Source organism: Centruroides vittatus, unplaced genomic scaffold (assembly GCF_030686945.1).
Source record: "Centruroides vittatus isolate TY-2023 unplaced genomic scaffold, ASM3068694v2 contig_374, whole genome shotgun sequence".
Classification (NCBI taxonomy): domain Eukaryota; kingdom Metazoa; phylum Arthropoda; class Arachnida; order Scorpiones; family Buthidae; genus Centruroides; species Centruroides vittatus.
Window position 1 is genome coordinate 188,535 of NW_027122196.1, and position 27,036 is coordinate 215,570.

General features: G+C 26.8%; 1 protein-coding gene across 1 annotated transcript in view; it reads right to left on the reverse strand.

Moving 5' to 3' along the window:
- Positions 1 to 27,036, reverse strand: part of LOC136975512 (tyrosine-protein kinase Src42A-like) — a 43,189-nt gene that overhangs the window by 3,004 nt on the left and 13,149 nt on the right. The window contains exons 2-7 of the mRNA XM_067270576.1: positions 23,854 to 23,975; positions 17,365 to 17,528; positions 8,058 to 8,226; positions 7,787 to 7,945; positions 4,677 to 4,855; positions 1,934 to 2,090 (exon numbers count right to left, since the gene is read on the reverse strand). Of these exons, the coding sequence (XP_067126677.1) occupies positions 1,934 to 2,090; positions 4,677 to 4,855; positions 7,787 to 7,945; positions 8,058 to 8,226; positions 17,365 to 17,528; positions 23,854 to 23,975 (950 nt within the window). The remainder of the gene's footprint in view (positions 1 to 1,933; positions 2,091 to 4,676; positions 4,856 to 7,786; positions 7,946 to 8,057; positions 8,227 to 17,364; positions 17,529 to 23,853; positions 23,976 to 27,036) is intronic.

The following is a 27,036-nucleotide window of genomic DNA, read 5'->3' on the forward strand; positions in this document are numbered from 1 at the left end:
AATACCAAATCTTTGCTTCTTGAACAAGATTAGCTGTGGATTGAATCAATAGCAACAGGTTATAGAAAAATATGATTATAATTTTGATTATTTCAACAGCTATATAATCAATTTTTCATTATCTGAGAAATCATCTATTGCTGCATTTGTTTCTAATCTCATAAATGATGAATTCAATTACAAACATAATCAGAAGTGTTTGTATTTTTAATGGACATTATTTCCTACTTGAGAATATAATAATCTTTAGACTGATTACTAGATTCTTTTAACAAACAGAAACATCTTAAAGATCATAGATGTCAAGAAAATACATTACAAGAACCAAATTCTGCTTAAAAATAGTCACAAAAGACTGTTACAACATTAATTACAAACGAGAAATAATTATTTTCAATTAAATTAAATATATCAATTATTAGTAATTTTAACTTAATTTAATTCATATCAATGTTTTTTCCCCATGACCCAATGTTTATTTAATGACTAGTAATTTATTACACATTACTTGATGTAATAAATTACTGGTCATTAAATACACATCAACTTGACATTTAAATGATGTATTTTAATAAAGAACAATGCTACGGACTTTCATAAGCAGCTACAACTACTCTTCCTAAATAATAAAACCTATTAAAATCTGTCAAATGAAACTGGCAATCAAACAAGGAGTCATATTTAACATCCGATTTTTATTATTTACTAATTCCTGTATGTGTGCACACATTCATAAGCATGCATTACAGTTTGTGTATAGACATTAATTTTTGAAAAACTTAGTTTTAAATTAACCCTAACTTTAAAAAAGAATTTAGAAATTAAAGATTTATTTCATAATTTCTTTATCAAACAGACTGAAATAGAGGAGTCAGATATTAAATTTAATATGTTTCATTTCATTTGCAACAGTCAGATAAATGACAATCTGTCATTTCATACACTTTGGTGAAGTTACTGAAAAAGAATCTGATATTACTTGTAAGAACAACTTGATTGGATAGAATAACCACAGATAATTAACAGTGGTAAGAAGATCCAGGAGAGATTTTTACCAGCATTTTGAGACCTTGGACTATATCCTGCATAATTGTCACATTGATTTGGACTGTTTTCAGTAGACAAATTTCTATTCCTTTGTATGAATGTTGATAAATAGTAAATTCAGAACTGTTGTATGGATGAAATAAGAGCTTTTGGAATTGAAATTTTCAGCCCAAGAAAAGCAAAGGAAGTTTAAAGGAACTTTATTTTTTGTTTTCCAGAGGAAAAAGTTTTTTCAATTTTGGTTCAACATAATTAGTAACAACTAAGACAAATTAGTATTATCACCATGTCTGAATTAATAGTTTTGTTTTTTTGCTATTACATGCAATTTTATATAATTATAACCCTCAAGATGTACATGAAATGATATCAAGTTAGTATTTGGTTCAGTCTTGCATGTATGCTGATCAACACTATAATTTGGAACATGTCCAAAGACTTTTAGAATTATACTTCACAGAAGAGGAAATGCTTAACAAATAATTATGAAGAAGCATTTGAAAAAAAAGATTTTCTGTTTTTCTTTTTGCTAGTTTTTAAAGAGATTTAAAACAAAATGAAACAGTTGAATGAAAAGATGGAGTAACTCCAAGATTTAATAAGAACATTTATATAAAGATAAACTGTTAAACTTTTATTGTTTGATAATCCTGCCATTATTATTATTATTATTATTATTTTGAAAACAAATGTAATTTCTATTCAGGTGACTATTCAAAAAATTAAAGACTGAACATACAAATTTTAATTTTCATAAATTTTGTATCAAGACCTGTACGATTTTCATTAAATGTCAGGGACATAATATTCAAAACAAACTGAAATTTGCTTAAGTATTAGAAATTTTCTCAATAAATCAAATAAAAAAAATTGTTTAAAATGTTACCTGGATATGGTATTCTGCCATATGTGACAAGTTCTGTTAGGAGGATACCAAATGACCATACATCAGATTTGATAGAAAATTTACTGTAATTTGCGGCTTCTGGTGCAGTCCATTTGATTGGGAAGCGAGCACCAACTCTAGCTTCATATTCATCTTCCTGATAAAAAAAATTAAGGATTATATTAAATACACTATACATATATACACTAGAAATTTTCCTGTCAAGTATGACAGACTACTTTCTATGAGAAAATAGTGTTAGTTCTCAATTACTGTTATATTCCAGTTATTTTAGGGGTTATCACACAAAGAGACTTAAGACCATTATTTTATTGCAAAACTATCCATTATAATATACAGCACTCAACTCTGACATCTAAAATGCATTTTGGCACTTTTTTGTTGTGCCCTCTTCAGTTAGATTTCTTATCTGAGTTTTACACAATTCTTGCAACTACATATATATAGAGATGTATGATTTTAGATATTATATTATATATATATATATATATATATATATACACAGTGAACAATATATATATATATATATATATATATATATTGTTCACTGTCTACAGTTACCCACTACTACATAAACAGTATACTTCCATTTTAAAAAACTGTAATTAATATGATTTACAATGTTTAGCCTAAACCTTTTTAAAAAACTTTGACATTAAAATTTCCTCAATTTTTTAAACACACATGTTTTGTGTGAACAACATTAAAACTTTCTATCCATTAAAAGTTTTACATTAAACAGTACTGAAGACTCTTGCCACTTTTTTTTCTTTTTTTATATCTAATTGAGTATTTGAGAACTAATTAATAAAAAGAGGATAAGAAGCTAGTTGGTAGACATATATGAGAAAATAGAGATTGAAGAATTGAGAAGAGTATAGATTTCAAGAAATTCAGGAAGAGTAACTAGTATTTCTACAAATTATACTGCCATCAAAATATAATTAAAGTGCAATAATACATTTTAAAATACAGGCTCATTAGACTGATATTTCTGATTGGATAACAGAACATGCTGTCACTATGGAAAGACTTTTTAAAACATTTGTTGAAGTGACACGATGCAGCTATCTTTTTTTTTTTTTTAAATTTAAATTTAATGAAGTACGTTTAAAATATAACATTTGCCAAATATTTAAAAAAGCAACTTAAGGACAATTCCATTGCCAAGCATGGACTAAATGAGGTCACTGATGTCACTGCAATGCAAATGTGATCACCAATCCAAAATTGATAAAACGTTTATGCTACAGCTAATATTTCTGCAAAATAAGTAGCTTATACTTTCCACCAGAACATAAAACAAATATAACCAAAGTTTTATCTGGATTAGACAAAAAATTGCAGGAGTTGTGTGTGTGCATGTGTGTATTCCTTACACCATCGTGTGTGTGTGTGTGTGTGTGTGTGGGCAGAGTTTGGAAGGAATTACAAACAAGTTCAGGACAAAAAAACTAGACTTAGTAAGAATTCTGTCTTATTGAAGATGACTAAGGTAATGTGTATTTACACTTAACTGTCAGAAGAAGATTGAATTCTCTACACCAATTCATTCTGGATTCCATTTAAATTTATTAGGAAATTAAAACAACTGTGGAAAATTTAGTGGGAGATACAGTATTTTTGGTAGGAAATTTCAGGGGGTTGATTTTTATATCAATATTTACCTTATAACATGATACTGTATGGAGTACTTTTTACTCAACTTAAGATGTGAGCATAATAATGTTTAATATTATGCCCAAGCTTGAGTGTTCAAGCTCAGAACTGATATCATGTAACATTTAATCAAAAGATATTCAAAAATGGTGAGAACTGGAGTTTGAACTAGTGGGAATTGGCAACAGTATGATAATATCCAAGAGTTGACTAGTGTTGAATTGCTAGATGCACCAAATTAGTGAATGTACAGATTACCAAGATTGTACTGTATTTTCTTCTACCGGTATTTTTAACATTAATTTCTTTGGAGTATGACTAATGTTTAAAAGATACTACAAATAATTGTAGGCCAGGCTAGTTTGCTTTACAATTGCTCATCCACAATGTTAGCTAACATGTTGACACTTGCCTGTTAAATATTCCATTTCAAATCTTTGAATTCAGGAAGTACCTCATGACATAATACAATAAAAATGTAAGCAAATATTCTATTTGTATAAATAACGATTTATTGTATAAGTAGAAAAAGTTCATGGGATAGAGTATGGATGACTACCTGAATGAAATCCAAGCTGTACAATACAACACTGCTACTGTTACAGTGTGCAGGAAAATTCTGAATTACAACTTATTTTGATTTTTCTTTTTATTTTAAGAATTACATAAACAATTGTTATAAATTTTATTTTAATGTACTGTACATTGTTATGTTAAATCTTTGATGACTATATTCACTAGCCACTATTTACTTGTAGATAAATTATTTTATATATAAATTGGTAATGTAAATTAGTTTATCATGATTTTAATTTAAAGAAGTTTGCATCATATATATTCCTGTATATTTTACTGAAAATTCAAAATGTTTAAAGAAAAGAAGATTCTTCAAGTTTGCATAATTTTGATATAATCAATATATCATGTATTTAAACTGATAAATCATTTGTTTTTGTTTCTAAAAAAGTATTTCAACAAGTGTCACAAACTGAATTAACTGTTAAGTATTACATCAATTACTTGTTCATATTTATCAAAAAATAAATTAATGATAAATATTTACCTTAATAAGTCTAGCTAATCCAAAGTCAGCAATTTTAACAATATTATTATCTCCAACAAGAATATTTCTTGCAGCTAAATCTCTATGAATGTAGTTCTGTGATTCGAGGTAAGCCATTCCTGCTGCAATCTGAGCTGACATGTCAATCAGCTGAGCTAATTTTAAAGAACGACCCCTGCCTGAAAATGAAACCATTTCCATGATTAAAATGAAAATATTTTATATAATAACTTATATTAATATGTATCACAAATTATATTAAATTATCTTGCAACAACTTATTTCATATTAATCATAAAAACCACCTGTTTAGAAAATAAATAATAATTCAATTATTATGTGAATCTTTGTAAGGTCAAATTTCTTTTGGTTGTTTGGAGACAAGTCAGATAAACATACTCTTGCATCACAGCAAATACATCCAATCTGAAAGTGTACCCTAAACTTCACTAGAATTCAAATACAGTACTTGGCAAAAAACTCATTTCAAAAAAGATGAAAAATGTTTTATTAAGAATGCAACATAGAAAGTGTTTTAGAAACATTAAAATAAAATAAAGATTAATAATAATAAAACGAAAGTGAAAGAATGAAACTAACTATACCCATGTGTCCACATCATTACTTTCTCTTTATTTGTTCAGCAGAAGTAGAGTGGACCTTGCTATAAAAAGCTGTAGAACCATTTTCATAGGAAGAAATCTTGTGTCCAATATCATGATCTCAGCTTCCTGTTTCAGGAGGTAGCATGCTAGCTGGTCATATATCTTTGGCTAGTTGGGCCAAAAAGACCATTAATACATGTCCTTTCTTTAAATCCTCCTTGAGTTTTTAAATCTAGTTGCAAGGTTACAGATAATAACAACAGTCTTTTTACCTGGATAGCACATCCAGGTAAAAAGACTGTTATTATCTATAATAGGTATCTTGTACATTCCACTTTAAAGTTTTATGTGCTTTCTATAGTATGTAAAATTAGGTGTTATTGGACAGACTGTAGATCAGACTGCAGGGAAAGTCAAACATCTCCACTGTAAAGTTACTGTTCCTTTTGTAATAGCTGGTGTGTTCCCTTTGTCTGAGAATGTAATAATCTAGTTCTCATCTCACCATTCCCCTCCCCTCTTTTTAACCAGGACACCAAATGATTTGTCAAAGCTGAATTTGCTAGGTAACTGTTTTATTTGGATAGCTTCCTTTAGTTCATTTGATAGTGCCTATTTGGTAGCCTGTTGGACCTCATTGCCAGCATCAGACAATCTTTGTCAAATTCCAAACAGGTCCTTATCATGTTTGCATCTGCTCCTTTTGATGCTACATATTTGTGGCCACTGGTGAGTAGCTCAAACACTTCTTGTGGAGCCAAAATTCCTTCTTGAGCTTCAAGGAGTTTTTGGAGGCATTAGCAGATGGTATCTGATGTTTAAAAATCCATTTTATATTCAGATATCTAGATCTATCTTCTTTCTGTCTCCAATTAAATCATTTAAAATTCAAACCCATTTATCGTGTCAATTGGATCTAGCTTGATAATTACTAAGTTTAAACTCTGTGTTCCTTTTCTGATTTCCAGTTTCAAGATCTTTTGCTTCTAGGTAGTCTAAGGAGAGACAAGTTATGTGAATGCTTTTTGGCAGCCTTCATTCAATTTACATTAGTTCAAGAAAATGTTCTTTCTTCCATACTAATTTTATGATAGCTTTCTGACTTAATTTGGCTAGCTAACAAGTTTTAAAGTATGTCAACTCCATGTAATAATCAGAAGAAAAACATTTGCTAAGAAGAATACAGAAGTCAAAGCTTTATATTTGGATTAGCAGTTTTTGGGACTACAGTTCTTTGGAAAAGTTCAGATCATCAGGGTATGTTACCAATTCCTTGGTAATCTGAACTTTCACTCCCTTAAAGATTTAACTGAGCTAAAAAACTTTCCAAACATTTTATATATTATTATAATTGTGTTTTTTTAATTTATTTTATCTTGTTTTTGCTTATTTTATTTTTTATTTTATTATTATTACATTTTATTTTACTTCATTTTTATTCTTTTGCCCTATATTACTGTTACAAATGTTATTTCATAAAACTGATGACATTTACTTTTAAAAACTGATATTTTACATAGGGATGTTTTAAATCAAAAATTTTCTTTTGATAAAAAAGAAAACTGTTCTAGTTTTTAAATTCCTCCAGAATGCTAAATGAAAATATATGGGTGTTCTCATTCAAATTTATGATTTAAAACTTTTTGGGTCCTGAAAAACATTTATAGAAATCAGAGCTTTTTATTTGGTCAATCTTCTTAGCATTTGTGCTTCTCCTTAGTGACATTCTTTTCTTACTTTTTCAAATTGTTCACATTTAAAAATAGTACTTTTTATCTGACTAATCATTTAATTTAATTTTATTGATAATTTATTCAATATAGCTTAAATCAAATATTAATATCATAAATTATCATTATGATTTCAATTTTTTATAAAATCTTTTTGACAACAGTATTAAAAAAATACAAAAATTTATTTAATTTTTTAAAATTATTACTATTTAATATAAGAATTAGTTGAAATTAAAAAATCTGGGATGATTATCAAAATGAACTGATTCAGATTCATATAAATATTTCAACATAAATTTCTTTAACTTCCATTCTTGAGGAACTTAGTGTAGTTTTCAATGTAAAAGTCAATGCACAGATATTGCCAGTGGTACCACACACTACCCAAGCATATGCCTTTGTTTCAACATATTATTGATAACCTACTTTAAACTAATATTTTGAAATTAATTTTAAACTGAAATGATTATTTTATGTTATTGCTACAATTAAAAAAAATATATATATATAAAATCTATATAACAAAGTCATTTAAAACTTATTTTATAAATCATAAAAACAATAGATACCTCTCCAAAAGTTGAAAGTTTTAAAATTTTATACAATAACTATCATTACAGAAACTATATTCAAAATAAATGCAGATAATAATAATTTTGTAATATTGTTAAGAGAAATCAATAACTGTTTTTAGTTTAGATTTATCAGTTACTAAAATTTGTCAAATTAAATTTTTACCAATTTTTCAATTAAAAAATTTCAATAAATTTACCTTGTAAATACTCCAACAGGCTACCATTTTTCATTAGTTCAGTTATTATGTATATAGGTTCTTCTAATGTGCATACAGCATATAATTGAACCAATTTGGAATGTCTCAATTTTTTCATAATTTGTGCTTCAGCTAAAAAGTCCTTAGGATCCATTGTACCTGAGATAAAACAATTTCCAGATTACAAAATAAAATTTCTAAGAACATTTACATTTTTACATTGCTATTTAAATTTAAAAATTTTCATAAAGAAATTAGCTTCTTAAATTACCTGTTTTGAGCGTCTTGATAGCTACAGGTGTTGTATTGTTCCATAAACCTTCCCAAACTTCACCAAACTGTCCTTGTCCCAATTTACGAACAAACTTAAGAGAATTTCTGTCAATTTCCCATTGATCACGTGTGTTATGAGACAATCCACTGGTAGTCGGTTTTTCAATCTAAAATATTGCAACAATAATATTCAACTATCTAGGAAAAAATTTTACTTAAAATTTATATTTTTGCAACTTTTAAATTATGATTAATGATGGGACAACACCAAAATTTCTCCTGATTCAGACTCTTGAACACTTTCTAAAGTTTATTTTAGTTTAGAAAAATTAACGATTTACATTGTAAGCAATGTACATTCATTAGTTAATAAACATCAAGCTTAATAATGGAAAACAATTGGGAAATTCAGAATCAACCTTTCAAAAGAAATCCAAAAACTCTCCATTTGTGTAGATAAACCTGCTTTTATTGAGTACTACAAAACTAATGTGTAATCTTATTTCAGATAAAGTTAATATTGCAGCACTACCCTTAAAGAAATTATGACTAATTAATTTCCTTTTACTCAAAGAACTATCCAATATCATATCTAGAGTTACAATCTTTGGAAACTGATTTGTCAGCAGACATGATGACTGAAGGTAAACGAGAAGATGCACTTCTTTTTTCATGCTTCTCGCAATTGGAATGTCTCAAATGCTTTAATTCCATCATATTTAACAATAAATGATGATCGCAAATGAGCCAAACAAATATTGTCATAAGTTAACAAAATTTTTGAATTTGTTCACTTGAGCCACAAATGTCAGGACTGACTCGTCTTGAAAAATCAATTTTTAAAACTCAAAATGGCAATAGACTTAGCACAAACCAGTACAGTAGAGAGTCGTAAATCGGCACCCTGGTAATCGAAATCGCCGGTAATCGGTATGATTTTCAGTCGGACTGTGTCGTGCTGAATCGAACGTTTTTGATACTAAATTTACTTCTAAAGTATAATTTTCATGTTTTTATATTCTTCAATATATTTATTTTGTTTGTACAAAATAAAGAAATAATTTTTAACGATACGATAGCCTCGATTATTATTATAAAAATTTTCGTTAGGCTTAAAATTGACGAAAATTCAACACGAAGCGATACGCAACGGAGAAAAGTTTGAACATCAGACAGGTTAATATATTTTTTTCGTACATAGACCGTAATCGGAACAAATGACTAATCTGAACAACCCCAGTCCCCAATTGATTCAGATTTTCGGTTCTCTACTGTATTTTCATTTAGAATCATGCAAATTGCATTTGAAAATTTAATGTATCACAGCATCATCTACAAATCATAACAAAAACATAATATGAACATAAACATTTCATAATTATAATGAGAAAGTCATTTTAATATTCTACAGTGGTAATTTAATATAGTGGTAATAAATAGTTGTAATTTTTAATATTCTATTTTTTTGCTGTCTTAAGAAGATTTTTTTTATTTCTTCAAGCCAATTAACTATTACTTCTAATTTAGTCTGTGAAACAGGGAAAGAAAAGACTCTATAAAAAATTTATATATTTTTTTGTGTAAGTCTATTATTCTAAATAAACATTAAATATTAAAAATTATTTTATATAATATTTTTCAAATCAGAATATAATTTTGTTTATATTTTAAACTGTTTTGCCACCACTTATATTTTTTGTCGACTATAGGGCTTAATTTGAAACTAGGTAGTCCGATAGTTCAATCAATGTTAACTCGCTTATAATTAAAATTTTAAAAAATTTTTTTAAAAAGCAGGCAAATTTTTTTAAAACAACAATTAATAAAATTATATTTATTTTAATTTTTTTAGTAAATTTGATTATCTTTTGCACAAAACAACACAAACAATTTCTATATTTATGTCTCTTGCAATTAATTTAAAAAAACATTGCAATTAAGGATTTAAAAAATGCAGCAAATAAATTTATGGAAATATTAGAATGACTCTTGTTGGAAATAGATTGCAAAGAAATATAAGTAATTGTTAGTAAGTATGTATGTAAATGGGGTTGAGTAGCACATACTAATGTAATGTCACACTTGGGACACATAAAACCATAATTCTCAAAAATTTCAAAATATGTTCACAATGATTTTTAAATTTAAAAATTGTTGTGAGCATATTTTGGAATATTCTAATGTTCCAGAAATAGAACAAAAAGATACATTAAATGTATATGTAAGCCTGAAGTATGTCTGTAAAGCAATTCAAAAATGCTTGTCAAAACATTAAATAATTGTGGTGGAAAGTAAAAACGTTGTTTAGTGTGATTTTCTCTTGTGGTCCTTACACTAACAATTTAATCTGTATATCTCATTTTAATTAAAGATTTTAGGAATTTCTCTAATTTTAAGAGATTTTAAATAAATAAAATAATTTTTAATAAAACTGTGTTAAATAATAAAATAGTTATGAATAATATCTAAAATGATATTTAAGGATTTCAATATTATAAAACAGTAATTAAATACTTAAATATTTTATTTTGTTAGATTGTATTTATACCAATACAATCCAAACTGTTTTTCAGTGAAAACTTCTATCTACAGCATACGGAATAAGTGTTTTAACTTATTTATTCTTTTGAACAAATTCTATATCAACACAAATAGTGCTTTAAGTCAAACTAAAATAAATGATAGTTTGTATTTCCACACTTCTCTTACATCAAAAAATAACCTCATGAAAACAAAATTTTACAAAAAAATTCAAAAAACAACAAAATTGAACATTCTGGAATGCTTTTACATGTGTTATTTGAAGTTTGGAATGCTAATGAACATTTATTTATGGCTACAAAACAAATGTTATTTGGCAACATTTCTTTACAAAAGTCTTAGAAAGTGAAAAAGCCTCTACACAGAAATTTAGAAAAAATATTTATTAATTCTGCTTAAAATTTTTAACGTTAAAGTTCAGAATGGAAATCATTTACAGAAAATTGAGTTGATTGTAGTGAAAATACTTTAAATTTCAAGTTTGAAATATTCGTCAAACTTAATCATATTTGTTAAAAATATTAAAACACATTTTTGTGAAATTTTTTTTTCAAAGACATTTTAAAAAATAATTATAGAACTTTTCTATTTTATTTTATCTAAACTGATAAAAAAACTATTAAGCAGAGATAAAATAAGCAGAAAGAGAGAAAATATTCTATCCCTAGTTCAAAAATTATAGTTTATAAAGATTTAATTTCTATCTGTAATTTAATGATTTTAACATAACAGATAACACCATTTTGCTAACAAAAGATACATATACACACTATTGGTCAAGTAAAATGTAACACCACGATGGACTACAGATATTGAAACAATGGAAGCTTCCTTCATGGCTAACTTGAAACAAGATATTTGACATCAAGATAACTTAGATGTGAGCCATCTAACATTCTCTATCAGAGCAATGCATTTGAGTAAGAATTGCAGGTTTGATCCAGGGGTTGGTAATCTTTCTGTGGTATTGTACTGAACCTAAGTTATGGTATTATTCCAGTGTTGACATGACTACAGTTTTATTATATATATTATCAAAATTGTGGACTTCAAAAATATATAATTTTGAAGTTGAGTTAATTGAATTATGTTCTTACATGTGAAGCAAATACACAATACATAGATGGCAACATGTAAACACATGCACTATAATATAAATATACAAGCAAGAGATTCATTTTTAATGTACCATGGTCTACACTGAAATATGACTTCCATTTAAATGTGTAATTAATAATTAAAATATAAATTATTACTACATTTCTATACAATTAGTGCGCCACTGAAAATCATCCAACATGCCACATTTGGCACACATGCCATAGGTTGCATAATCCTGGATTAGTCAATTGTTTTGCCAGATTGTTTTCTATATTTACTCCAAATTGTATAATTATCAAAATTATAAAACAGATGATAACAGATGATGGGTTTGAGTAGCACATGCTAATGTAATGTCACACTTGGGACACACAAAAACCACAATCCTTAAAAATTTCAGTCAAAAATTATTATTGACTGTTATATTGTCTGTTAGACAATATAACAGTCAATAATAATTTTAATAATTTGGTAAACACTAAAATTTGATGTAACAGATTATCATCAAACATATCTGACATGTTTATTGAGCTCTTGAAGATGCTATTAATAAAGAAATTTGTTAATAGTTATTTTAATTTTATGACATAATTTAAGTAATTTATGACATAATTTTTCTAAATAAAAGTTTGACATAATAAGATTTTAGAGAATTGAAATCATCAATATATATATTATTTGATAGTTATAATTCCTCATATGTTTGTTAAATTTAGGATATAATATAGATTCAAGCATTATCACAGTAAAATTCCAAAAACTATATTTTGAACTATATTCTATTCTTTGATTCATAATTATTTTACAATAAGAATGTAAATTGAGAAATACAAGAAATTTACTATGAGAAAGCATTTTCAAATATAGCAAACAGAATATAATATTTTCAAATTTAAAATCTGGTTCTGGATATTTGCCAGAAATTTGATATCACTGCTGTTTATTGAATCAAAATTAACTGAAGGAAGAAAGCAGACCCACAAATTACATATAAAGTATATGTACAAAAAAAAAATTTAAAAATACATATTTTATAAGCAAAAACATTCAAATAAAGAAACTACATTAAAATAATACCACAAAACAAGTTTCCATTTTCAAATGTTTGGATTATACTTGAATATAAAAATATTTTCAAAACCTAAAAGAATCATCTCAATTACAAAAAAGAGTATGGACAAATATTTTTGATCTGTAAATAAGACCTGTGTCAGATCTCACTGATGTTCCAAATTGGAATGAAAGAAAACACAATGTATTTCAAATTCCAAACATATTCAAATATGTAATATATAAAAATTACACAATTATACAAATTAGTTTTCTAATTTGTATTTGTAGTTAGCTTCTACAATAATTTGCAAATATTGTTTAAAAACAACAAAAAATACTTGCACTTGTACAAAATACACAAATAATATAAAATAATGAAACTTAGTATGTTTGTGTAAATTCCAGATTGTTATAGAAAGATTGAAAGAAAATAAAAATCATTTGTGTAGCAATCTTTGTGCAATTATGTAATATTTATATTTTATATTTTTAAATATATTCAAAATTTGAAAAACATCATGTGTTTTCTTGCATTCCAATTTAGAACACTGATGAGACCTGATGCAAACCTTATTTACAGATCAAAAACATTTATCCATATTCTTGCTTATATTAAAGTTCATTGCTGGAGATATTTAAGGTTCGCTTGTGTATTGTCAGGTCTAAAACTTTCATTCGGAAATAAACACGATTAATGGACTTTTGAAAAAATTTCTGTAATTAAATTTGTGGGAACATTGGAAGAAGATTAACACAATATGAATTCAGGTCATAAACTATAAGGTTTAACATATGATAATATTAATTGTGCTTTTAATAGTATAATTAAAATCAAGCATGAAAATAGCTAATGAAAAGTTTAGTAAAATGTACGGCACTTTGAATACAAATTATCTTTAATAAATTATAGCAGTATGCTTCAGTATTAATTTTAAAATGTAAGGAGTATACTTAAAATTCAAAATTTTTTAAAAATTTATTTACAATTAAATCAGAAAGCATTTAGATAAATAAATACTCTTTACATTGCACAATTTAAACAAAGCATATAATAATATTTTATATTATTTACAGAAAGCTTTTCATTTAATGTAAATTTGACCTAATGTACTTATTTTATTGAAAGATTATTTAAATATTCTTAAATAATAATAATGTTCTTTCAATAAGCACATTAATTCAAAAATTTAACATCTTATCTTTTTTAAATTGTAAAGTTTATACATTTAACACCATACTATTGAAAAAATAAATAAAATCAATTCATGCCACATCCATTCAATAAGCTATAGAATTACTGAAATAATTAATATATTGAGATGTTTTAAGCAACTAAAATACAAACTGCCCTCAAAGTGTCAAGAGTGGGCTAATTTCTCTTTGCTATAATATTGTAAATGACTTATAATCATCAATATAGATTCCCACTAAAAAGTTTCATTCAATTCCAACACCTTGCTGTGTAACTATTTTTGTCAAGGAGTGCAAATTAAAAAAAGAAAACTAATTTTATGTTATAAAATATTCTTAAAATTACACTTATTTTATTTACTCATATATTCTATTGTCATGTTATTTTCGTTGAAAACTAAAATTATATTTGAAATTTTAAGCATTTAAATGTAGCCCTTGGGGAAAAAATGTGGAACGGCCTTGGTAACTTTCTACTTCATTAATTTTATATTCTAGGTTTAAATTTAACTTTAGTCATTGGAAAAGAATGAAATGTTCAGTCTAAACATACTTTTTTTCATTTCTTTCTGTCTTGTTTGTAATATTTCATATTTATTTGAAAGTTTTCATTATTACATAATATATTAACAATTATTTAATTATATAAACTTCTGGCAAAATTTAAGAATTTATGATGCATTTAGCTGGAAGCTAAATTCATCAGAAAACTTTAAATAAATAAATAGACTTACAATTATATGTAAAATAAATAAGTCTAATGTTATGACAATGAAATCCCCCATAATAACAATTAACATGCACTTTATAATAATATAATAGATCTAATCAAAATTAACAAATATACATGTATAAAAAAGTTATAAATGATAAAATATAGATAAACACAAACAATTAATTACATAAAAAGGAGACATAAATAATAATATCAAATAATATAAAAATATAATATCTACTATTTTTAAATATTTGATAACTTTTAATATATATATATTTCTTAAATTTAAGATACTGAAAATTTAAAAAATAAAAAGAATTAATAAAGCATACTATATTACTGATCAATTATATAAAATACATTTATATGTTCTTTTATATTGTAAGAAATTGTAATGTAATATGTTTTACTGGACTGGCATGTAAAGCATTATGGTAAAAGTATAATCTGTGGGATATTGCTATAGTAATGAGAAGTGTGTAGACATGTTGCACTACATTTTCTCCTATTGGATATTTTTAGATTAAAACCAGTAATTATGTATTAGACCATTAAAATACTTAAAATACAGCAGAACCTCTATATTCGTAATATTTGATATTCGTCACATTTTGATGACTTTTTTATTTTTCCATATTCGTCAGTAATTTCTGTATTCATCGTCATTCCCAACACTGGAAGTGGCACTACAATCACAAGCCCACGCCGATCAGCTAGCCAGGTTAGCTAGCTGTCTGCTTTGTGCGGTCGTCATGTGTGTTGTTGAGTTATTAAAAAATAATCAATGTGAGAAACAAAGTTTCAATTGCTCCAAAGTGGCACCAAATGTTGCTATAGTCAACCAAAATACAAATACATTCATTCAATGATAATGTAATTGTCTACTTCAGAAAAGTTTTAAAAAGCAGACAAAAACCACACAACAATTTTGTGCTTTCGCGCCCCGCTTTCGCGGTCTGTATTCGTACTGAAAATCAAGATCAAGCCAGCTTTTGCCCTTTTGCTCTACGCGAGGTTTCTGTCCTCGCTGAGCTCGCCTTAGGACACCTGCGTTACCTTTTGACAGATATACCGCCCCAGTTAAACTCCCCGCCTGACACTGTCCTCGGGGCAGATCGCTGCAGTCGTCGTGCGACCGAGCTTAGGGCTAGAACGGTGGACGCGAACGTCCGCTCTCCGCTTCACCGAGTCAGTAAAGAAACGATGAAAGTAGTGGTATTTCAACGGCGACCCCGAGGAGGGCCTCCCACTTATGCTACACCTCTCATGTCTCTTCACAGAGTCAGACTAGAGTCAAGCTCAACAGACTAGAGTCAGCTCAACCCTGTATGCAAGGTTTACAAAGATTAACACTGGACAAGTTCTTTATTAAATCAAGTGCTACTGAATCATTGGCAAAACAGACCCCATGATCATAATTGGAATTACCTAAATGTTTTAATTGATGTCCTCTTCTAAACAATAATACTATATTAATAATACTGTTCTTCCCCTTCTACCACTATACTGTATTTATTTAGTACAATAAAAATAAAGTTTTACAAACAACATAATTTTTATTCTTGTACCTTTTTTTCCAGGATGGGAACAAATTAATTGAATATTGATTATTTATTATGAGAAAAATTGTTTCTATATTTGTCATGTTCCATATTTGTTAGGTCCTTAGGAACAGATTAATGACAAATATAGAGGTTCCACTGTATAATATACAATCAAAATATTTTTATTCCTTTTTTTAGTTCTGGTAAACCTAGTCTAACACAAGCTACATCTGGATTAGTAGTATATGGCAAGTTGCTAAATTTATTTAACAGGAAATAGACCATAGGAATTTCCTTGCTAGCTTTATTAACAAGAGATGGAGCAATCATTGACTATATCACTAGTCTATTACAGAATGAAAATTTGTGAAGACTATATACTTCTTAGGACAATTTTGGAAGATATTGTTTTGCAGAATAATAATATCCCAAGGCAAATGAAAGGGATTTACCTATCTTTTCAAGATGATATTTGATAGTAAATTGATGTTTAACCAATATTCCAAGATCTTTATATGTGTTAACATAACTTAATACACGTCCTTTTATATTAAATTGGAGAAAGATATGGATTATGAATAAGTGAATAGCATATTACTACTGTTTTTTGAATTTTTAATTAGATTTGGAGAATACTGATGATAATATATTAAGATTGGATTGTAAAATTGAAGGGCTTTGACTTAATAATTTGATCATCTATATAGACAATCTCTTTCAATTTTATATTAATAAATAGGTTAGAAATGCATGCTGAAAAGAATGTACTTAAAAGCAGAGTCTTTGAGTTTCCCTCAAATTTGAGAAAAATCAAGAAATTCAAAGTCTGTTAGGGTTATCTTACTCAATCTGGTAATTATTGATTAGCCAGGAATGAAAGACCAGATTAATATCAAAATATTCTCATATGGTTAACCATTCATTAAAAAGTACTAAAATAGATTCCTAGGAAATATCAGGATAGATGATGTATGCAATGTTTTTATTCTCAAAATTTTCCAAAAAAGTGTATGTATTGTTTCCAGTAGAATAATGTTCATCAAATAATGTTATGATTATTAAAATGTTTTCAATAATGTATATAGATAATAATAATAAATTATAATATTAATTACATTGCCAAACTATATACTTGCATAAACTATAAAAATGATTACCTGTATGCAAGGTTTACGAAGATTAACACACAGTCCATCAGCATTTTTACTATAGTGTTCTACTAATTCTTGTAATGTTCTAAATGTTGTTCTTCGTGCTATAAAGAAACCTCCTTCATCTAACTGTCGAATGCGGTAATGTTTAACAGTGTCTCCATCTCGCACTAAAAATAATTTTAAAATTATTTCTTAATTTTCAAGTAAAAAGATATCAAAATAGCAGTTTGAACAAAACATACACAAAAATATTTAAAAAAAAATACAATGAGAACCAGGTCGAATAGTTTCTTACTATATTAAATAAATCTTACTAATCAATGAAGAGTACTGAAGTTATTATACATTAGAGCTTCCAAATGGGGTTGGTATCGATTCCTTAAGAGTTGAAAATTTGAGTGGGGGTCAATAATCCTTTTCAAATATAAAATGCATATTAACCACTCAGCAGTGAGAAACATATATATATGTTAAATTCTTTTGGGGGTATCACCAAAAACTACCGTGAAAAAAAATTCACATAAAAAATAAATTATATAACTATAAAAAAAGATTTTTCTTTACTAGACATAACTGTTTAGAAAATCTTTTTCCGAAACAGTAATGAGAAAAAAACGTGTCAAAAATACTTAAAAATTTCCCACGTTTATTCTCCACTACCTTGGGGTAGCACCATACCTGACTATCCTATGGTTGAAATGTTAAAAATATTACACAATTTGTTGCTTTCAAATAAATTAAAGAATTATGTATGAGGGCTATTACACATATATATACTGTAATACTAAGGTGACCAACTTTTTTATAATGAAAAGGAGGACACATAAATTGAAGGAAAAAATATTGTAAATAAAAGAAACATTTTATTCATTGCAATAATAATAATACACTATAATAATCTCTACTGCATGCACAGTGGCATAGCTAGCATGGGTGACACCCGGGGTGGATATAGTGGTGTCACCTGTCACCTCAAGTCATACCGTGGGTGTCATCCTCCTTAACTGTTTTATAAAACAGTATCGGATTATTGAATTGTAATATGCCTGCACTTGAGCAAACTTGAATGCTATATCGAATAAGCGATATCATCATCACATAGGTTTATATTGACTAGCGTGAATCCGTTGACCTTTGTTTCTTATTTTTTTTTTTTTAGTCATGGGTTGTTCAGTCGGTCGAACTTTCTATGACTTAATGTTAAAGTGTGCTGTCAAGGTTTATTTCGTGACTTATTTTTTCACAGTCGGGTGTCAAGGGAGGACAGAACTTACAAAAGGAGAACGGTTGGTCACCTTAGTAATACATAATATTAAAAGTTTCTTAAAAGAGGTCAATCCATGAAAAAGGTTGGGAATACCTTCTGTACATAGTAGTGTAAAAGTTATCTATAACTATTAATAGGCAAGCGCCAAATCCGACAGAGGCGCTCAAGATGGCTGCCGAAACAGGTAAGGAACCGACCATGTGTTTGTTCAATGCCTGAGCCGATTCAGTTTCCATCGGTAACGACTACTGCGATGATCAAATGGAGAACAAATCATTGAATTTATAAAGTAAATAATTAATAAAAAGTACATGGCCGGCGTTATTTACATTTAATAAATATATAAAAATATAAATACGACTATACAAAGATAAAACTTTGCTTCTGTCTTTCAGAAGCAAGTTTTATCTCTGTATAGTCGTATTTACATTTTTATATATTTATTAAATACATTGAATTTATGTCAAATTCTAGACTGTATCGGCGACAGGAAACGTTGTCTTGTAGAAGGTGAAGCCGTTTTGGATGCTGAACACATTGTATTTTGTGGATTAAACTCTAACAACAACACTGAAAGTTCATGTTGTTGCTTTAGTGTTGCAATCTCAGATATTGTCGTTTTAATACGTCTCGATTATGGGAGAATGCGCGTGCAAAGCGGGGCTGTCTGGTTTTCGTAAACATGTGATAGCCGAGCATAATACTAAAATGAAAACAAAAAACGTAAATTAACTTATATTTTCAATTAAGAATATTTTTAAAAATTTGACTGGAAAGTTATCTCGACATATGTATATGAAGATAGAAAATTTACCTATTTTCTTTCCGATCTGCGTACAAAAACAATTTTTCGACAGGCATGTCCATTTACAAAAAAAAATTAGACATTTTTTTCTTTTTATGTGGACGGCTTCAGATTTTCAAGAGAATAATTTTCAAACTTGAATAGGAATATTACCGCTACGTCATGACTACATAAGAATTATTATTTAAAAATAAAATAAAAGACCATCGTGTGTAGAATTAAAACACTTCTCACCTGTTAACGTGTAACAGGTGAGAAGTGTTTAAATATTTTAAGCAGTATACACCATGTTCTAATATAAAAACATAACTATTATGATAAATAAAACTATGTTCAGTGTTGTTGTTAGAGTTTAATCCACAAAATACGATGTGTCCAGCATCCAAAACGGTTTCACCTTCTACAAGACAACGTTTCCTGTCGGCTTCTTACCTGTTTCGGCAGCCATTTTGAGCGCCCTCTGTCGGATTTGGCGCTTGCCAATAGTATACAGTAGTGTAAACTTGCATATCAAAGAATGTAAAAATGTACAATTTTGTTTTGAGTTAATTTTATAACAAAATTCATAACAAGATAAATTATCATATCAGGAATTTAAGTGTCTGAATGATATTAAAATGTAGACAATAATGCTAATTTTAGTCATTTTATAAGAATCTGTTATCTAATGAACTTTGAAAATAATGTTAGAGTTACTTATTAATTATAAAAATTGTTTTTAATCTCAATAACAGTGGCAGAAAAAGAGATAGTATTATATAATTATTCACTTTAAGTAAGAAAAAAAATTCTCAAAATTCAGAAAAAAAAAAAAAAAAACTATTCTGTACAAACTAGAATTTAGGCCTATATACATTACTGTAATCAAGTTGTGTGAATTTCTTTTATATTATATTAATTTAATATCTTTTAATTTTAATTTACAATTTTATATTTAAGAATTTACATAAATTTTATTTTATTTACTACTAGTTTATAAAATAAACATTTTTCATACTTTTTCTTTTGATATATCAGTATAATAGAGTTAAGAAATAAATTGACAAAGACTGAGGTCATATTTAACTTGGAGAAATTAGCTAATATTATATAATTATATAATAATAGTTTGTAAGAGTAAGTGCTGTAATTTTCTATTTTCAGAATATAATAAAATAAGAGTTAATTTAATATCACTCAACTTGATGGCTTAAATTTTCTGTTTAGATCTATTCATTTCCTAAATAAAATGATAATTTACCATTGTATTAAGTTCTAATTCTTATTTGAATAATCTATGATTTAAAATAACAAAATTGTGCTACAAATATAGCATGCTATAAGTTAAAAGAGAGAGATAGTTAGATATAAACTGTTAAATTTGATTTAGAAATAGGTAAATATTAATTTCATCAGCACTGGCCAGATCAGGTCAAATTAGCTGACAGAGCACCAGTTGTTTTCTTGTTTTCTAGATTAGTAGTTTAAATCTAGATGCCCAACTACCACCTTTCCCATATTTAACAATTATATCAATAATTAACTACTAACTTAATTTGTAAGATAAAGATAAAAAAAAGTAATTTACTAGATGAGTGTATCTATGTGCATTATAATTTACTTCATTTAATGAATTATATATCACTGGCCAAAAACCAGTTTCACTCTACTACCTCCACTTTAGTAAGCTAAAAAAATGTGTTTTGAAAATTTAAGGAGAACCATCAGATGAATATGCCAAATAAAATTCTTCATGCTCTAGTGAAATTGATAGCAGAGATGAATAAAAATGGACTTAAATAAAAATAGATAGGGAAATAGAACAATGCAGTATTAAAACCTCAAAATATGTAAAAATGCAGATAAATATATTGCTGGCTAAGAACTTTTTTTATTCTAATATGTATTTTTTATTGATAATGCTACACAACAAATTCAAATACTTTTACTTTTGACTGAGCAAAGAAATGTTAATAATACATTAAAAATATAGACAGATGTAAAATTTCAAATTTCTGGATATGCCAGTTTACATTACGAAACTGTTGAAGAACTATTATAATAAATTTAAACTTATATAAATAGTAATTATTATTAATTTCTTTTATTTTGTTAATAATAAATAATATTTCTTTTAATTTCTGGAGCAATTTAATGATCTGTTTTTATGTAAATGTAATTTGTTACAAAATTTTTGACTATTTAAACTATTTTATAGACACAAAGAAGTGTTAGATATTTCAGACTTTATTTTCATTTCATGTTTTTGTTAGATGATATTTTATATCTAATTTTGTAGAAAGATGTGAAAGAATAAATTCTTAAAATTCTTTTGTAAAAAGATTTGGATGTATATTTTATATAAAATTTTTGAGCAGCTCTAAAAAATACAGTATCTTTTAGTTCTTACAACTTCTTTTCTGGTTTCTTTATTTATCTTATTTTGAGAATTACTAAAAGTAACAAATAAAACAATCTTAACAATGGTAGAATGATTGTTGAATTATTGATTGAAAGTGTCTGTTAAATATTTTATAAAATAAATATTTAAAAAGTAGTTATAAATTTAAATTTAATAATAAAAATTTAGAAATTTTAAACATCAAATCAACATTTCTATATATGCTATGAAAGAATTGGTAGTTATTACAGAGCTATTTTTACTAAATAATCTTTAAATTTCTTAAAATACATATATGGACATATTTATAAAATTTATTACACATGTTAAAATTTTATTATTATTTAAATCTCAAAATATTCTATGCATGTTTGAAAATCATTCATTATATATATTTTGCTTATACTTAAATGGATTTTCAACATCAGTATCAAACTAATCTATTCATTAAAACTTGAATAAATAGCTAAAATTTATTCAATTTAACCCTAGATAGTTGATCTTTCATCTGCTGGATGACATGAGCAGTCAGAATTGCACATTTTTCAAACTTCTGGTCAGGGGACATTTGTGACCACTTTGCTATTTCATTTATTGTATCAAAGATAGTACTGTGTATATTATTGTTGAGAGAAAAGTCTTTGAATCTTCAGCTATGAATATTGTATGTTTCAAGAGATTAATGTTTATTGTTAAGATAATTTCCAGCACAAAACTTTTCTATTTCAGATAAAAATAAATTCTTAAATGAAGATATGATTCCATTTTGTTGAGTTTAAAACTCAAAAAAGGTGCTGTTACATATTTGATAAAATAAATAAAGACATCATGCAGCAAGAAAACCCAATAATGGTCTCTAAGCATTTTGTATAGCATGTTCAATATGACACTAGTGAATGGGTATGTATGTGTCATATTGCTATAACAAATTAAGAAAATAAAAACACCACAAGCCATCTTATGCAAAAGATCTGCACTAAGAGCTCATGAGACCGTAACTGGTCCAGTTCCTGAAAGTTCCTACACTTAGGCAACCTCAAAAAGCCATAATTGGGAATATTATCAATGTAGATATGCCTCAGTCTTCACTGAAGTTCAACAGAAAGGAAAGTGGAAGATCTGCACTTTCTGGCCAGCAAAGCTGTGGCTATGATGATATATGATAAAACTGAAGATACTGTTCATGTAAAATGTTTGGAAACATAAAAAAAAAGGGGGGGTGTATGAAGAGTGTGAAACACATATCTGAACTAAAAGGACATAAGAAAAATTGATAGGGTCAGTGTCATTTTGAATTCAGAATTTTATTTTTTAATCATATTGGGGCATTATGAGATGTAGTCTGGGTTAGGATTGGGCAATCTATTTGAGTGATTTGTGATGACACTGGTTGTGGAGTATGCCATCCATTGGTAATCATCACCTGTAATCAGAAAAGATTGATCTCTGGGCTAAAATACATGGCAGACAGGAGGCAGGTTGTTGTGTTCATTTTTTTTTGCTCAAAAAGGTCCTTAAATAAAGATGAGACCAGTTCTGATGATGATTTTTTATTTCGATATTAGCATCTATACACTCAAAGTTTTTAGTTTTGGGATAGTGATTAATAGGATGTAGGCTATATCATTTTTACTAATAATCTGTCTTGTGTATCTACAGAATAAGAGCCTGCATTTCCTCAGAACTGTTGCATGTGCCAGACATTTGCAAAATTTTAATTTTCATTGTCTTGGTCACATGGTTTATGGAGACTTTCAACCTCAACACAAGAAATTGATACACACAGACTGGATCAGATCATGACTACATAATGACATTGACTCATTCTCTGAATGCTGCAAGGTACTCAAGCTTTAACCTTGAGCAGGGTGATCCAGTCTCCAGGTGACTTGGTCAAACCAGTCTTCAACTATGAATGCACCCAATGTAGTAGGTGGTAATTAAATAAAACGTGTAGTGCATTAGACTACTATTTAGTATCATCATCATCATCATGATACTTTAGTAAACTAGGGCTAAATAAAAAAAATTGAAAGTTACCAGATAATGAGTAATCATTTCGTCTGCTTTCACTATCTCGAATTAAGAAAGCACCATGTTCATTTTCAGGCAAAAGAAGCTTTTTCTCAGCTTCTATCCTCTTAATTTTTCCAAAATACCATCTGAAAATATAAAATTGTTTCATTAATAAATACACTTATAGCAAAATCAAAATAGAATGCTAATAAAAAGTTGTTTATAATGAATTTTATATATAACATCATCAACTATATTAAAAAATTAATAGTTTATATTTAACTTTTCAATTAGTTTAGAGAGTAAGACATTATACAAACAAAATTCTGTTAACTAATAAATTATTGAAGAATTTAATCATATATAAATCAAATTAAGAAAAAAAAAACATTCAGAGAGTAGGCCTAAGTAATTTTTAAATTTTGATAGGAGGAATAACTTTAACCTCAATTCTGCTGATGATATATGTGCAGCAATGTAATCTGTAGTGAGAAAAAGACAAATAATTTTGTCTATTTGCATGAATAATATTTTACTTTGGAAATACAAATTGTTACTGTTATTTCAACATTAAAAATGAATCAAAACTAGATTATCTCTGAAACTCCCACAAGATTTTATAATTTACATTTATAATTGTATGTTAATTTAAAATCAGAGATTTAGGAAGACTAACTTGATCATCTATCAAAATCATATTAGATAGCTTAAAGAATTCCTTTGTATTCAAAATTCATTTTTCCATTGAAATTAAGAACTTCTTAAAAGAAATAATAATTTTAAAAAGGTAAAAAATCATCAATGAACTATAAACAAGAAACTACGCTGAATCTGAATACAGTTCAATGATTAAAGATTTGGCTGTAATTAAATAAATTTCTTATCTTATTTAAAGGTCATTATAAACATATCCTTAATATCAACCTGACCTTACTGTGATACTAATGATAATCCATTATTAACTCATTATTTTGTTTCTTGCCTGATCCTTGGTCCATCTTAGGGATCAAATTTTGGATGCTCATTTTGAGCATCCAAAATCTGTCAAATGGTGAGAAGTTCAGAAACTATTTCTCTAAATTGATGTTTAAAATTACCCTCATTAATCTATTTAAGATATAAATTCAATATTAATAAAATTTTTATTTATTGTTACAATTATTTTTGTTCTCCCCCATTGTAAAAATTTTTACTTAAAATCAATAAAGTTTGATTGAAAACCACAAAGTCATCAGATAAATTCATTTTATTAAATTGGAAAACCATCTTCAGATATATGAAACAATCTTACAAACAAACAGAATAAAAGTATCAAAATGAAAATATTTCAGGGAAAATCAATTAAGATTTTAACATAATTATTAATGCATTCCAACAATTAAAAAAAAATTAATTTTGTAACATTCCTTATGTTGCTTATGTTTTAACAAATTGATATTTCCAACCTGTCAAATTTTTTCTATCAACTTGTTATACATGGGATATTTGTATTTCACAGTGTACAAGATGTTTTAGATGTAACATATATATATAAAATGAAAGTACTGTATTTTTATTTGAACTTTAATGTTTGAAAATACATGTAATAAGACAAAATATATGTGATATACTTATGTGAGATACTTCTCACATTAAACCGCTCCTATAATCACTTTGTACAAACTGATAAATTCAAAATATAATAATACTTACATTTTTCAATACTAAATTCCTAGTAAAAATAGAAATGAGCAAAATAAGACATCTGTTTTCAGAGAAAAAACACACACAGTTTTATTATTACTTAAGTTTCTTCAAAAATAAGAGAATAACAATACTTAACAATGATAGAAGGCAAGAGGATCTAGCATATAAATTTTAACCTTCTGCTACATTAAACAATTCAAAGTATTATTGTATCTGTACTTCTTCAGCATTTAATGTTTTAACATTTTTCTACATATTAGAGTAAAATTTGCAATAGAAAGAGCTTTAAATATAAAATATAACTAATGACTGTTCATATTATGATTAATCTATAAAAATATTAAACTTATAAACACAAAGTGTGGTTATGGAGTTTCACAATAAAAAAAAATACATTTTTAAAATTTCTTGCTACTCCAATGTAAATGTGTTTTAAAGTTAGAGTTAAAAAATTAAAAAAGCAGCAACTAATTAACAACAATTGTTCAATATTGCATACTTGGAATGTTTCAGTTAATTTACATGAAAAAATAAAAAATCAATAAATAATATTAAACTTTTCATATTAATAAAACTTCATTTTGTGCAATTTAGCATTTGCATAATTTTATTTTTATTCCAAAAAAGCTACATAATAATTTTAAAAAAGTCAAAAAAAATTCATCTATTCTGTATAATTCTGGTTATAGACTGGCTCAACATTATTTTTAAATCAGAGAGCAAAATGGTTAGCAGCCAAGATTCTGATTTCATAGTTATAAAAACAAAGCAGCAGTTTAATTATGAAGAATAATTAATAAGAATAATATATTCTTAAAAATATGAAAAACTTCTTAAAAAGTTTCCAAAATAGACATTAAAATAATACACGAAGATATTAAAGATATATATTAGAGATTATAGATTAAACATTAAATCAGACATTACATGTAATTGCATAAAATAAATTAATGCAGAAATAAATTTTGTGTGTGTCAGATTATAATGACATTTTATTTTATTCAGACACATTAATAGATGCTTCAAGCATCGCTGCTAGATTGTCAATAAATCCACCTGTCATCTGAACATGCATTTGTCTGTCAAAGAAGCAACTGAAACTGATTGAATGGGATTGCTCAAAACTTTCATTAAAAAATATTTGAAAAAGTTGGATTCATTTTTAAAATTTACAAATCAAATCTATAAAAGAATAATCCATAGTGAACAATTAGAGGAATGAAGAAAAAGTAAAATTAAACAAAAATTTCTTTTAAAAGTTCAGAATTTTATTGACATTGCTTGCATGCAATTTTTTTAATTGTTAAATAATGTAGCATGTAATTTAAGAACTATTAAGTTTTTTCATTTAAGAAATTTTGAATTAAAAGATTACTAAACAATAAAAGGATTATAGAAATTTTAAAATCTTATGAAGAAATTGTTATAATTTTATAATTATGTTAAATTTTAAAAATCTATAATATATTATAATGATATTCTGCTTCTAAATTGTATGATGATAAAAGAAAAAAACTTGCA